Raw genomic sequence first — 15,707 nt, forward strand, 5'->3', positions numbered from 1 at the left:
AATATCAAGCAAGAAGCATCTACTACAGTATGTCTGTCCACAGTCTGCTGGGAAGCTAATGAGCGTCTGGCAACTACAGCAGCTTCGGGAGGGAAAGTTGCACCTAGCAGACGGGTCCAGCAGAGGGGGCACTGGAAAAGAGGATACTTCAGATAATTTGGCCACCTACCATTATATTTTAGTGAGGTTATCTTAATCCGTGAGATGCTACAGAACAGCACAGTTGCTAAATCCATTTTATAAACTGCAAGAGCACACGTGTAGGGATAAGCATCTGTGACTGTAAGAGGACATGAAGAGCTCTTTACATAAGGATCTCTCCCTCCCTCTCTGTTAGCAAATAATACTTTTAATTATATCCAAAAAATTACGCTCCTATTTCTACTAGGCTGATACGAGGTGACAATTTTTTGGTGATATCATCAATTCCAACCACTTCAACCTTAGGGTTTATATATGTGTTTGGACAACAGGGATAATGAAGGCCTTAGAACTATCTAGTTAGGGAGCAATTTCATAATCCGGCTAGGAAATTCTGAAGTCTGAAATCACTTTAAGACTGATAGGTCTTAAGGAGTTGTCTTCAGGAAGGGCTTTGGATGTTCGAATAAAGCAAAGACTTTTAAGATAATTATATATTTAAAGTGAGTAGAACTTAGGAATTCCCAGGAATTAGGTCATACTGTACTTTCTGTAGCTCACCAGAGCACATTAACTTGGAAATCTTCCATTACTGTGAGGGCTGACTTAGGAAATGTAGCACATGAGAAGCAAGCACATAAGAAGAGCCCAGCACAGTAAGAAAGCTTAATGTCAAATGGCATCTACCATAAAAGTAAGGCTAACTCTAGCTGAGCAGGAGTTTACTACCTTCTATGTGACATTGGATAAAATGAAGAAAAAAAACGAGTAATTCTCTGTACCATCTGATAGATATGCAGAAAAACAATTAAAAACTCCCCATCTTCAGCAGAACACTGGCAGAAGTGTGACATTCTCACCCTTTCTATTTATGTTTAAGCACTGCAAGTCAGCAAGCAGTGCGAAGCTGTTAGTTGTGTATGCCCTTCCTCCAGCACCAAACACAGAAGACATGGACATAACCTACATTTTTCTGTGCAAAAAGTCAGTGAGGGAAACATGCTCTAAACCATGCAGACCTGGAGGAACCAATTCATTTTCTCTAGCCTCAATTGCTTAATGCTATGCACTTGCATAGCTGCATTTTCCACTGAGATTCTCAGTGTGCTTTACAGACCTTAACAAACCTTATAGATTGTCAGTAAGATTACTTAAACCAGTGGTTTTAGATATCGTAAGGAATTATGTATAATCTGAGCACCTAAACTCAGTACAATGCTGAAAATACAAAAGGGTAACACAAAAAACACTTTTTAGCCCTATTCCATCACTGTGGCTTCATGGATGCATCTCATTCAACTCATTACTCTCCTGATGAAAGGGCTGCAAAAGACAAATTCCAGGTATTTTGTTGTTTCTCTTAATTACATTTTCGTACTTTTTAGTGAGTGTTATTAACTTGTGAAACTCATTGCGGTTGAGGAGGTCAAAACTACAAATGGGCTCAGAAAAGATCTGAACAAATTAATAGAGAAGTCTATTGTCTGCTCTGATTACTGTAGTCTAGTCACGATCTACCACACAGCAAGTCCCCATGACGCTATTTGTTATCAGGTACAGCTAACCTTTTTGTTTCATTTCTTAGCCTTTGCTACTGGCCATTGTCAATAATAGAGCCTTTAGCTATGAGTCATTCTGGCTGTTCTTACTCTTGCTGTGAGTCATTCTGGCTGTTCTTATTCTTTAATTACCTAGTATTAAATATTACATTGTATTTTATTCCAAAGAATGATAATGGGCCTAACTAAAATGCCTCAATATATGTGAAAAGCTTCCTTTTTTCTTAAATGGACCTCAGGTCAAATTTTAATGTCACTACTTGTACATATAAGATAACTTCAGGAATCTCTGATGCAGTATCTATTGACGAGATCTCTTGAGCCTTGTATGTTTTGACAATGTCATTCTAAGTTATAATTTTCATCCTGCCTGAAAAGTAACCTTTGCATTTGGGTCACAACAACCCCATTCAACACTCCAGGCTTGGGGAAGAGTGGCTGGAAAGCTGCTCAGTGGAAAAGAACCTGGGGGTGCTGATAGACAGCGCTGAACATGAGCAGCTTGTGTCCAGGCAGCCAAGAAGGCCACCAGCATCCTGGCCTGGCTCAGCACCAGTGTGGCAGCAGGGCCAGGGCAGTGATTGTCCCCCTGCACTGGGCACTGGTGAGGCTGCACCTCGAATCCTGTGTCAGTTCTGGGCCCCTCACTACAAGAGAGACATTGAGGAGCTGGTGCGAGGCCAGAGAAGGGCAACGGAGCTGGTGCAGGGCCTGGAGCACAAGTGTGATGAGGAACGGCTGAGGAACCTGGGGGGTTTAGTCTGGAGAAGAGAAGGCTCAGGGGGGACCTTCTTGCTCTCTACAGCTGCCTGACAGGAGGTTGTAGTGAGGTGGGGGTCGGTCTCTTCTCCCAAGTAACAAGTGACAGGACAAGAGGAAATGGCCTCAAGCTGCACCAGGGGAGGTTTAGACTGGATATTAGGAAAAATTTCTTCAGAGAGTGGGTAATCAGGCATTGGAACAGGCTGCCCAGGGCAGTGGTGGAATCACCGTCCCTGGAAGTGTTCACAAACCGTAGATTAGACCCTTAGTGACACAGTTTAGTAGTGGCCTTGGCAGTGCTGGGGTAACAGTTGGACTTGGTGATCTTAAAGGTCTTTTCCAACCTAGTTGATTCTATGATTCTATGATTCTTTTTAGCAAGCATTCATTCATACTTACATAGACAAAACTTTCACCTCAATGATGTCCTGCCGTAATTCCAGGCATTTTGTAGAGTTGTATTCCAAAGGACCTTCATAAAACTCAAAATACCTGAAGAACAAGAAGAAAGATTATAAATAAGGCTTAGACTAGAATACTTCCTTACACATCAACAGCAATTTGCTTAAAGTTGTCATTTATGATTTTTGTCTAACTTGACACTATGCTATCTGGCCCAAGGATCAATTACCTTTCCAGCAGTCGGCATGTGGCAGCTGCCACTGAAAGTCAGGGGAAAAGCACTGATCACTTAAGGAACACTGTTCCCATCCTTTGGTGTCTGAATATGCTGAGAGTTTAAAAAAGAGTACCTTAAAGTTTGCTCTTAGGTAGAAAGCAAAGTGCTGGAGGTTGCACCTTGCCTGTGGAGGCTTGCATAGCTCTATGCAATTGAGATTTTAATTGGGATTTACTCTTTCGGTATATTTGGAGGGGATAGGAAGCTATCCCCAGCTTTTTCTCAAAAAAACTGAGCCGGCTTTGAGAATGAAAGGATTTGAATGCTCAGCACAAATGACAGTGCTATTCTTAATTAAAATATAGACATAAATATATATTTTTTTGGTTAAATTCCTCTACTTTAGCCACTAGACTGGAGTGAAGGGGAAACAAAACACAGTGGTAGCTATTCATGTTTAGGGGCCACAGAAAGCCCAGGCTATGCAGTGAATTCAAAGAGATTGTATTGAAATGACAAAAAATATGTAGGGTTTAAACCAAGCTCTGTATCAGTTTCACCATTTATCATTAGAAGTCTGTATTAAAACCTAATATCTAAGAACTGTGCATACCCACACAGCAGTTATGAGCATAATGAAGAAATACAAGTAAACAACCTGGAGGAGTAGGTATTATGATAAGGGTTAGAGCAAGTTATTTTGATGGATCCTTTAAATTCTCAGAATTCATGAGGTTATAACTCCAAACTATGTTTTGAATTTTCAGTATGAAAGAAAAACATGAGATTCCTGGAAGAGCTTTATTTAAACTGTCACTGGAAATGTAATATTTTGGGTTTGTGTCATTTTAAAATAATACCATGTTTGACCCAAATGTCTGTTCAGTTCTGAATATATAATCCTTAAGTAGGAAAGCCTTGTTAGTTTCCTTAGTAGTTCATGTTTGTAGTTAATATCAAAATTTTGGGGGATCCAAAGTTGATGTGTAATAGAGAAATGCTAAGCACTTACACCCCCCAGGAGAACTGTAGGAAGGGAGAGTGTCATAAAACGACATCTCCAGGTATCAGCAACAGGGCCTCCAAAGGCCAGAAGCATCTAAAAGCAAGCAGCTTCTGAATTTTGCCTTCAAAGTAGATCCAGACACCAACATGATAAAGCAGGGAAGAGAGAAGCCCATAAAAGGGAGAAAGAGACTATAGTATGTGACTGGAAAAAGCCCAAGAGCCTCCCAAAGCAATCTGCTACCAACTGGCGACGCTTCTATCTTGTCAGAGGCTGCCTTAGGAAGTGTCTCCCTCACCTCTCCCTGAGGTTTTCACCACCTCAGCTTTTCAAATCCCAAACCAACCATTTCTGTCATCCAGTGAGGAGCACAAACCTTGAGATTGAAAGGAGGAAGCCTATGCCTAGAATCTGGCAGGAGGAGAACATCATAAATTCCTCATAAAGAGGTAGCCTGATTACTGTCGGAAAAAACAAACAAAACAATAGCTCAGCAATCTTTAAAACGTGACTATTTGGAAATGTGTTGGCATATTCTTCAAGGCAATGAAGCTGTGGCTGCCCCATCCCTGGCAGTGTTCAAGGCCAGGTTGGACATGGGGGCTTGGAGCAACTTGGTCTAGTGAAAGGTGTCCCTGCCCTTGGCAGGGGCTTGTAACTAGATGAGCTTTAAGGTTCCTTCCAACCCAAACCCATTCCATGATTCTATGAAATTATAGTACTTATAGCACTCCATAATCTGTGACAAATCTGTGAGAAGATTTCTGGAGCCTCTGGAAGGGAGATACAGTTCACACAACATGAACTCTCACCAAAAGGCTTGGGTTCTCCTTCCAACTCAATCGTTCACCTAGTCATTCAGCCTTCACCGAAGAGTAGCTGAAACCCATTGCACTGGCACATCTCCTGCGTGTACGGCTGGTTGAGCTGGAGCTGAGCAACTTGCGTACTTTGAAAGCGGCTCCAACTGAGATGAGATTAAGAACTCACCTGGCTGCACCAGGCCAAAGCCTTGTCGGGATGTACTCCCGATAAAATTAATAAACTAAACTGAAATCTCTCTCTCAGGAGCCAACACCCCAGGACTTCTTATTGGTCACAGAATTTTACAGGGATGAAGGAGTCCCCTCTGGCTACCAGTCCAGACAAACTTTTTTGTCCTTCTGCAGTACTCAGTTTTCCTACTGTATTTTGGTGTATCCATTCTTTATTTCTTTCAGTCAGACAAAGCTGGGACCCTGAATGTGCATGTTCTACATGTTAGCTAGAGGCAGATATACATCCCCATGCAACACTTAGCACGTTACACACCACTCCTACCTCTCTGGGCATAAGCAATGTCTATCAGCCTTGGCCTTGCCCTTCCACCTAACAGTGGATTTCAGAACCTTGTTTGTGTCTAAGGACAGGTAAGAATGGCAGAAATCTAGATTAATGTGTATTTTTATCTTTCCTGCGCACTTCTGGCTCTGCTGCTAAGTTAGAGAACTGCAGCTCAGATACTAGACAGCACATGCTATCACGTGGGAACGCTGCAGCAGGGGAAAGCTGGCTTCAGCCTGTGGCACTGGAGACAAAGATGTCATTTTATGGAACAGAGATGAAATTTCCTGAGTCCTAGCCATTCCCTTTGATCACTGCCTGTTTACCCAAGCCACAAACCGAAAATAGAAATGAAAAAAGACGTGTTACCAAAGAGGCAGAAGGGTAAGGATGAAAGTATAAGGTAAAAATAAATCACGTCTGGATCTGAAAGGAAATCCATGAGGCAGCATTACACTTGTAGAAGAGTTATTTCATTACCCTACAGTTTCAAAAAGCACAGAACTGTCCTACAAGTCTCTAACTCCCACAGCAGCTCCAGCTTTTCCAGCAGAGTCACTGGGAGTGTCAAATTCACCATTTGGCACGTTAGGGAAGTGCAGAGGATGGCTCTGTGAAACAGGCTGGATGACACACTGTCAATGGGACATGTGGCTCCTGCGGCAAAGGCAGCATCACTTCTGCGCTGAGCGGGGAGAAGATGCTACTGGCCACGGGGTAAGCTCAATTGAAACTAACTTGGTGTGCCTAAGCTACTGAATAATCATCATCCGGGCTGTCATTCATAAGCCCCAAAACCACACCTGAAGCAGACAGCCAGGCACTAAGCCTCCTTAGTGTTAACGCTACTGATGCTGCAGCACTTAGGTTGCAAGCATTAATGATGCTACATCAGCATTAAGGAATTTGCAAGACAGTATCTGGTCAATAGACTGTTAGAAAAAGGTTCTTCTCTTTCTCCCAGGAGAGTTGTTCATGCTATTTATCTGTTTCACAGCAATCCCCCTACTGCTACAGACACCGAGGCAAATTAGCAGAGGCAGGTCCCTGGAGCACTGGCCAACCTTTCCCAGCAGAAGTGCTTCACGTTGTACTTCCCCAGAACACAGCTTTTGCACAACACCAGGCTCTAGCACCAGGAATATAGGTTCCCTCAGCCCCCGCGGATGTCCTTTAAACACAGCTCCTCCGCTCGGCAGGGTCTGGTCCTGCTGGGAGTCTTTGGAGACCAGCCCCACATGCTCTCCCAGAGGAAGCATCAGTCTCACCCACTCCCCAGGCTTTGAGTGCTGCTTCTGCTTATTAACTCCCACTCTAAACCATGTAGTTCCCTGTGAACGAAGATACATTTGCCTGTCAGAAAGCTTAATTAGCACAAATGGGAACTGTCCTCATCATCATCTTCCTCAGTGTGATATCCAGCTAAGATATAAGGGTGTAGTGCAGTTTATTTTGATTTATGCTGTTGATTAGCGACAAGTGACAAACCTGACTACACTACTCGTTGTGCTACAGAAAAGGGCTGTGTTTCAGCTTTATACGAATGACAGTCATGTTTTATATCCATAAAACAGAGTTGATACGTCTCCAACAGAATATCCTGTCGCCCCACTGCCTTCGCTTTACCTGCTGAGATCTAAATTACTTTTATCCCTCAAAGGTCACAAGTCTACTGGAAAACCAACACAATAATCCATGATTCTTCACAATAGGGAATCACAGCAAATAGCACAGTTGCACGTGGCATTGTGTCTTCCCATGGCTCACTGCTCTGTGTCCATTCAGGTCAATCATAGCTTTCAAATCCACGACATCAGATGCCGTATCTGAACACCACACAAGCTGCAAGTGCTCAGAGAGGACACTACTTTTTTATGGCTCTCAGCACTGAATGCCCAGAAATGAGATGCTATTCACTCTGTAATTTTCCTTTTTTTGACTGAGAGTTACTTCTTTTCCAACCTTCATGTCTCTCATTGCAACCTCACTTCCAGCAGAGCAGCTTACTGAGCTTGCTAGTGAAAGACATATTTGGTTTCCCAGTGCACCAGCTAACTCTTAGGTCTTTGATCATTTGCAGCTGGGCTGCTCCTGCTTTGATCACAAGTAAGCTTTTCTTGATCATGGCTACATGAATTTAAAAGCCTGGGACTTCAATCTGCCTTCAAGCGACACTTGGATTGAGGCACTGATTTGTCTGATATATTGAACAAAGGTTTTAAAATATCATTGAGTGTTAAGCATCTTTTAAACAAGACTATTTTCTCCTGCACAAGTCGCCTTTCCATTTTGCTCGTTCCCATAGTGCTCTTTCTGCACCGTTTGCAGTGAGGCTGCAGCACTTATGCTGCAAGAGAACAGAGTGTAACAGGAAGGATTCCACCTACCCTGCAGGAAAAACAAAGATCTTTCCAAAAATATACATTATCCAATGACTAAGAGATGAGAATAAATGAACCAAGCCCTGCAGGCTTCTGCTAAATACTAAGAGTACTGTCCAATTAGCAGTGCCTGCACTCATCACTATGGGCAGATCCATGGCCAGCCTTTGGTCTACATTCACCGTCACTACTCAGGAACATTGCAAGTGTTCCAGAGCACACTCCCCAAAGCACATGGGGATTCACGTTCATCTGACTAGGCTAGAACAGGATCCTCAAACCCTTGTAGCTTAGGTGGAGCATATCACGGCTGTAAGGGCTCTGGAAAGCTCATCCAGAGCAGAGCAAATTAGGTGTTGACTTCATCAGAGAGCACATTGTGAGTGACCAAATCCCACTAGCCTTTGCTTCTATTAATATTTCTATGTAACAATATCAAAACCTACAAGATTTAGTCAAAAGGTTTAAAAGTCTGACATCAATACAGTGAGTTTTTTTCCCTCAAAGAGTGCATCCTACAGCTTCATGTGGCATATTCTCCTAAGATTACTTTGACCTTGTTTGGAGGGCACAATCCCTGTTTGGCAGATAAAGAAGTTGATGTAGAGGCTCTTAAAGATCCTTTCCAACCTAAATGATTCTGTGATTGGCAGGTAAGTCCATGGCAGGCAGAAACAGGGACCTTGGACTCTGCTCTCATAGACACTGCACAGACTACATGATTACCACCAAGAAGAAGAGCAGCCTCTGAAGATTATGGAAATCATAACAATTTTTTGTACTGTACTTTGCAAAAGAAAACACCTGTGGACATACTGATGTTAAATGAGATCCCCCTGCTCTCAGAGTTGGCAAGTGAAGCAGAAATGTTCTATGTCCTTAGATTAATTTACACTTCACTCGGGCTGTGGCACAAAAAAATCAGACTGTTGCATATGTGTTTCTGCCATTTGAGAGTTGTGTTGACTTGTCCACTACAAGATGGTGCTTGAAAGACTGAGCTGAGAGAGAAGATGCTGTGGGCACAAAGAAAGATGGAGAAGCAACAGTCTTCTATTACATAGGTTCATTAAATTATTTGACTACCTCCTCCTTGGGGACAACAAATACAAAAAAAGATGGTTTTCATTTCTCCTGGTGACCAGCCGTTGATGCCAATGTCACTGGCATTAAGTGGTTTAAACCTTTTACCATCTTCATCTCTAATACTACTAGATGTAGTAGATGTCTAACTGATCATGAACTTTCAGTATATGGTTGTAGTTGGGAATAAAATGTGTCACTATAAACTGACATGTAAAAAAATAAAAATATAAGCAAGAGAAAATGGTCATACATCTTTGTATGCATTATGTGCTAATAGCTCTTCTGAATTACTGCATCCAGTTCTGATATTTCATCTCTGAGGGTTTGAGATGTTTGGTGGGAGTTACAAAAGGACCTGCAGAAATTAGTTGGGTTCTAAAAAGTATGAGAGGCGTATGAAGCTTAATCTAAACATATGGTGACTGAGTAGGGCAACACTGCACCAGGAAGCAATTACTAGTGGCAGGAAGCTTTTTAATACAGTATAGCAAGGAAAAATAGCATCCAATGGCTGGAAGCTAAAGATAGAAATGACATCTTCAATGCAAGGCTAGTTTTCTTTTGAGAAGAACCAGAGTAATAAAAAAAAATAAATCAGGAGCTGGAATTCTTCTACAGGAGCTCATGCTTCCCAGGAGATTCAAGTAACTGAGGTTAAAAGCTATTAACACATGAAGCTCCTGATTATCCACCTAAGATATTTTTAAATGCTTGGCTAGATTTGTCTCTTTACAGTGTGACAAGTCTTTCTGGATTTTCATAATAGGCAGCATCAGAAATGTCCATCCACCAAGACAAAGTCAGCTTCTCAAGACAGCCTGCTTATCTTCCACATTAAAGATTTTTACTTAAAAAAAAAAAAACCAAACAAAAGTGTTTCCATAAACCAGACCTAAATTCATGCGATCTTCCAGAGAAGAGGAGTGGCTTTTATATTTCTGTCCTTTAAAAGCAGTTCATTGATAGCTCTATGTACCTCACAAGTAACATTAGAAAAGTGCATGCATCCGTCACATGTCAGAGGTGCTCTGTTTCTGGATTCCCTCTTTGATCTGGTCCTGTGACTTCACACACAGTTTACACGTCTGTACAGTTAAGACAGTAGCTGCGATACCCTGAGGATATGTTTTTCATAATGACTGTGAAAGCTCCTGGCAAACTGGCACTGCCATTCTGATCTCGATCTGCAGAATCCCAGACTGGTTTGGGTTGGAAGGCACCTTAAAGCTCATCCAGTCCCAGCCCCCTGCCGCGGGCAGGGACACCTTCCACTAGAGCAGGTTGCTCCAAGCCCCTGTGTCCAACCTGGCCTTGAACACTGCCAGGGATGGGGCAGCCACAGCTCCTCTGGACACCCTGTGCCAGCGCCTCAGCACCCTCACAGGGAAGAGCTTCTGCCTAAAAGCTCATCTCAATCTCCCCTCTGCCAAGCTAAAGGCATTCCCCCTTGTCCTGTCCCTACAGGCCCTTGTAAAAAGTCCCTCTCCCCTTGTGGGCCCTCTTCAGGTACTGGAAGCTGCTATTAGGTGTCCTCAGAGCCTTCTCTTTCCCATTTGGGATTGCTTGGCTCTGCTGACCAATACCACATTAGCAGCATGAATTGAGCAAACAACCACTCCTGCTAATTAGCTAAGGCTAATGTTGTTCCCTTCTCACCTGTCCACTTATTCTCTCTACAACTTGTCGGATATACTACCTAATACAGCTCTGCTGCAACAGCTGTAGGTGTAACAGCAAGAGCTAAAGCAGAAACAGCCCTAAATGACATAGCAAAGTCCAGGGTACCTCTGCAGGTTGTTCACCCACCTGTGATATGCCCACCTTGCAGACCATATTTCCGAATCAACACCACTACCCCCTGTGCTTCCTGAGTCATCTCTCCTGCAGACTGCCATGCATCTTTGTTTAGAGGCTTTCCCACTGTACAACGTGTTACCTAGAATGATTTATTGGCGAGGATACCGAATTCTAGTTTTAGGGACACTTCGGTGTTCCTTTATTTTCACAGTAGCCATATCAAAGCAACACTGGTTGCTGACAAGCAGCAGCAGGGTACATTCTCAGCTACTGTACTGGCCAATGAGGTCTGATGGCCCAAGGCCTTACATTCATGTCTGAAAAATGTGATTTTGATGAATCCAATTGATTACACTTCTATTTTGTAGCCACTGGGAACAAAGCTCCAGGTTTGTCATACTGAAGAATTCAGTGCACAAATTGACAGGCCCAAAAGCATAAAGCTCACGTCTTCTCTCTCCTGTCAAAGGCTTCTGTGGTGTCACCACCTAAGTCTTACATTGAAATCTTCAGCTCAGATGGACTGATGGCAGAGAACATCATAACCCAACCAATATACCAGAAAGATCATCATATCATTAAGTCAGCTTCTTGGCAACAAAAAATGCTTTAAGCATGAAGACTCAAAATCCCAGTTGTAAAACATTAAAAAGAAAACAGAGGAATCTGGGCTCTAGGAAGCAGTTGCATACATTATGTCTTATAACCAGCATCAGATAGATAGAACACTTTACCTGATTCCTCACAAGGATCCTGTAAGATTAATAATACTTAGTGCAGGATAAAAAGCAAAAGGTATTTTTGCTTGAGCAATGGCTCAAGCAACGGCTGATACATAAGAACCAAAATTAAGCCAGTATTTGGCAACTGGTTGACACTGTATCTGAGTGGGTGTTTCAAAGAGCCTGCAGCCCATCTAGGCCTCCTTTGGGTGAAAACACACATCCCTGTGGATGGCTTAGGGGAGTTGAGTGCTTCTCTTTTATTCCCTGCAAGTATTCACAACTTCTTTGCAAACTAGAAGACCTGCAGCAATACAATATGCATCAAAATGAAGCTTTGGGTGCCCAGAAGCCCCAGCAAATACAGATTTCTGTTGAGCATCTACCCACAGCAATATTAGATGCCACAAGCATGATTCACACTTTCAGTTGCACCATATCCTGAGCCGAGCTTATGATATCAGGAAGAAGTTCTTCCCTGTGAGGGTGCTGAGGCGCTGGCACAGACTTTTCCCAGAGAAGCTGTGGCTGCCCCATCCCTGGCAGTGTTCAAGGCCAGGTTGGACACAGGGGCTTGGAGCAACCTGCTCTAGTGGAAGGTGTCCCTGCCCATGGCAGGGGTTTAGAGCTGGATGAGCTTTAAAGTCCAACCCAAACCAGTCTGTGATTCTATGATTTTATATTAGTTTTTATCTCCATGGACTGGTTCTATGCAATCTTATGCACTGGGATGAAAAGCCTTGGTTAGCTTGGTTACACTGGTTATGTTACCTGCAGTCAGAGTAGGTCTCATTTTCTGAAGCTGTGTAATGAACTCCCCTGCGCAGTAAAAATCATCCCAACTGCAAGCCACACTTTAACTTTGTACATTAGTTAAGGTCTGAATTAGCTTCTACTGAGATCAATAACATGACATTCTTTTTGTATCTATCTGTCCTACTTACAATTTTCATGCAACGTTTAATCGTCACTGTTCATTGGTTTTGATATGGCCACTACTCTCGTGAAGTCTGGCTATCTTGCAATTCTAATGCACTTATTCTCTCAGTGCACCTTTGCTTTCGAAGTCCTTCATTTTTATCCAACAAATCACTCCTACAGAATGAGTTGTCAGTGTCTCTACAGCATGTATTAAGTTACATAATTAAAACACAATGAGTAGCTACAGAATATACATGGGTTGATACCACATACGTATGAATAGTTTTGTGCACTTTAGACATCTCTCTGGAGACCTATAAATATATACAACTAAAATCAGGTTGGTAAAATGCAGTCTGCAAGCTTTCCATTTGGTGGAAAGAATTATTCATTAGAGGAAGGCTTGTTTTTCAATTCATTTCAACAGCCTGAAGTGGGGTGTCAGATTAAGACTCTCAGGGGATGTCTAGTGATAACACAGTAAGAAAGGTGATTAAAGGTAAATAGTAAACAATTTATGACACAGCTCTGCAGTTACTCACTCTCACCTCCACATTTATACCGTTCTCTTTTATTTTACTATATTCTCAGCTTTCAGACAGTAGACAAATGGATAAATAATATCTACAACACACTTATGTGCAATATACGCTGCAGCTAGACACATCCCTACTCAAAATCCCCCTCTTTCAGATCCACAGTCATTAACGTGACACAGACTTTGAAACTGGCATCTTTTATTGATGTTATAACCTTTGAAATTTTTGCCTAACTTGTGCAGCTTGAGCCTGTTTGTATAAAAGAACACTTGCATCTGAACCTCTTTGTCTTTCAAGAGGCTAAAAATATTGAGAATAGTACTGTCATTCAGTGCCTTGCACATAGTATGTATTTTGCAGTAAAGAGTATTGCTTCCCTATCCTGCAAGCGGTGATGCTTCATTGTCTCTGACAAGGGTATATAGAGGGGAAAATCTACATTTATTAATTTTCTCATGTCTTTATGCTACATTCACTTCTTTTATATGCCAAGCACCTAAACTGAAGACTTTACAGACTACAGACTACACAAAGGCAACAAAAGTAGAGACAGACAGACAGACAGATAGATAGATAGATAGATAGAAACATACATACATATAATTAACCATTTTTCCCTTCCTCTGAGTGAAAAATTGCATCCTAAGTTGGCTCATTTTCTAAAGAACCTTAGTTAACCTAGTTAAACCAGCGAGTAGTGTTCATACAGGATCACATTACAGCAACAGGAATTGCAGCATTGCTGTGGTTCAGTGAGACTGGATGGGTTTTGGCAGGCCAGGCTCTGCACTTCTGCTTGCCTTTGAAATGCTATCATCAGCTCCACAGCTGCAGTGTACAGTTACCACAATGATGATATTTTAAACAAAATACGTCATTTAACCAGGGAGAGTTTTATTTATATACAGGTATTAACTGTGAACCTCTTTTAATTAATTTCATTTGTTCTTTCACTCACAGTCTTTCTAAGATATCCCTCCTACTTACTGAACTTGATACTATACATGACTCAGGACTTTTAACTTCTACAACTGAGGTTCCAGTAAGATAGCCCAAATATTCGCCCTATGCCTGTACCTGGATTTATGCAGATGGCCTGTCATAGCTATGAAGCTCTTGAGGCACAACTGCAGCCAGTTTCCTCACTATGCACATGGTTCTTCATGACCCTTCCAATACATGCCAGTTAAAAGGATCCTACTACAAATCAGTACAAAAAGTTCAATAGCACATTAGCGCCTCTCAGATTTTAAAAGTAGTGTAAATAATACTCCAGTCTTATCTATATAGAACATTTTTGTCTACTAGGCCCTGGAAAGATTTCAAGTTAAACTATGGGTATTTAGAATACACATTATTTTATAAAGGAAGCCTTGGGCCACTGTGCTCTGTGTGCATCAGTGTCACGTTGGGACATTCTCCATCCAAGTCCCACACTCCCCCACTGTCACATATTGACACATAGCATTGGTGGGAGAATGGAAACAGGAGAGACCAGGACACAGAAGACCCCATCCTGCGTACTGCACAGATGAATATGGCATATTACAAAATGGCCCCAAATCCTTGAAGGGGTTAAACAGCCCAGCACGTGTGTATCCCTGGCATCTTCTGTGCCATGGGGAGCAGTACCAAGCAGCCAAAGAAGGTTGCAAATCTCATTTTTCATACAGCCTGTGCTCACATCATGCTTTATACAAAGAGAGAGAGAGAGGTCTCTGTAGTCATTCCCTCGGGTGTTGGTACCTGGTGCCTGTGTCACTGCCACTCTTCACTGCTCCGTCATCCGTGAAATTAAAGGTGCCGGTCCAATTTGCCAATTCCTCTCCATTCTGCCAGCTAAACTGCAGTCCTCTAGCAAGAAAACGAGGCAGTTGATATTTGATATCATTCATTAAGTTAAGTCTATCAGCATGAGTTCTCAACGTCCTTTTTCTTAACACAGAAATGTGACCATGACACATTCATCAAAAACAATACAGACATCAAGAACCAAAAGACATCATCTCACAGGTGGAAAGAATCAATTTTCACCTCCCATAGACTTTACGAGTCATTGGCTGAAAACAATACCATAATCCCCAGCCAAATTGGAAGGCCAGTAATGATCATCTGCGCTCATAAACAACATACATACGCATGGAGTGGAGCAAGGTGCAAAACGCTGGAGACATGGAAAACTGCAGGGCCAAAGAACTAAACCTTCCAAACTTCAATTCTACAACCACAGTAGTTGTTAAATGTGGTGGGCACTGGGCCCTTCCTTTGACTTGTTGGCCATTCTAGCATAGGATTTGTCATTTGATGTCTTCTCTAAGTCACACTGTATTGCTTCTCTTCCCTGTTTGGGAAGATGACATTTTTAAGCCAATGCATATCACAGTCATTACATCTCCCTGTTTTCCACACTTTCACAAATTCATTCCAAGACCTATGATGCCTATAGTCATCTGAAAACTACACCTAGAGTTGGAAAGAAATCTCATATGAATTTAAAAAGCTGAGTCTGAAGAAACATTTGACAACACAAGTCAAATCCTTCCCTTAGCTCAGAAGTCAACAAAAAAGAATCTTGCAGATTGTTATTTTTAATCTTCTCCTCTTTAACCCAATTTCATGATTTCAGAAGCCTGGCAGCTGAGTTGTGAACATTTGGTGCTGCCAATACTGAAAGTTAACTTCCCGGTTGGGCTGTGCAGGGACAGCCAGGAAGCAATCTGCCAGCCTGCTTTGCCCACATGAAAGGGCATTCACTAGGACCCCACTAGTTTTCACGGTCAGCAGGCTTATTACAAGGACTAGAGAATCTCTCAGACCACATCCATCCTCCAGGCCAATTGGCAGCAGTTAT

The 15,707-nt window shown here is 42.3% G+C and overlaps 1 protein-coding gene across 3 annotated transcripts in view; it reads right to left on the reverse strand.

Annotated features, from left to right (window-relative positions):
* Positions 1–15,707, reverse strand: part of ST8SIA5 (ST8 alpha-N-acetyl-neuraminide alpha-2,8-sialyltransferase 5) — a 71,665-nt gene that overhangs the window by 16,682 nt on the left and 39,276 nt on the right. For 2 of the 3 annotated variants that reach the window (XM_030470056.1, XM_030470055.1), the window contains 2 exons: positions 14,603–14,710; positions 2,862–2,954 (listed from right to left, as the gene is read on the reverse strand). In XM_030470056.1, the coding sequence (XP_030325916.1) occupies positions 2,862–2,954; positions 14,603–14,710 (201 nt within the window). The remainder of the gene's footprint in view (positions 1–2,861; positions 2,955–14,602; positions 14,711–15,707) is intronic. The other variant, XM_030470057.1, reaches the window with a different exon arrangement.

This window comes from Strigops habroptila, chromosome Z, assembly GCF_004027225.2.
Source record: "Strigops habroptila isolate Jane chromosome Z, bStrHab1.2.pri, whole genome shotgun sequence".
NCBI classification, from domain to species: domain Eukaryota; kingdom Metazoa; phylum Chordata; class Aves; order Psittaciformes; family Psittacidae; genus Strigops; species Strigops habroptila.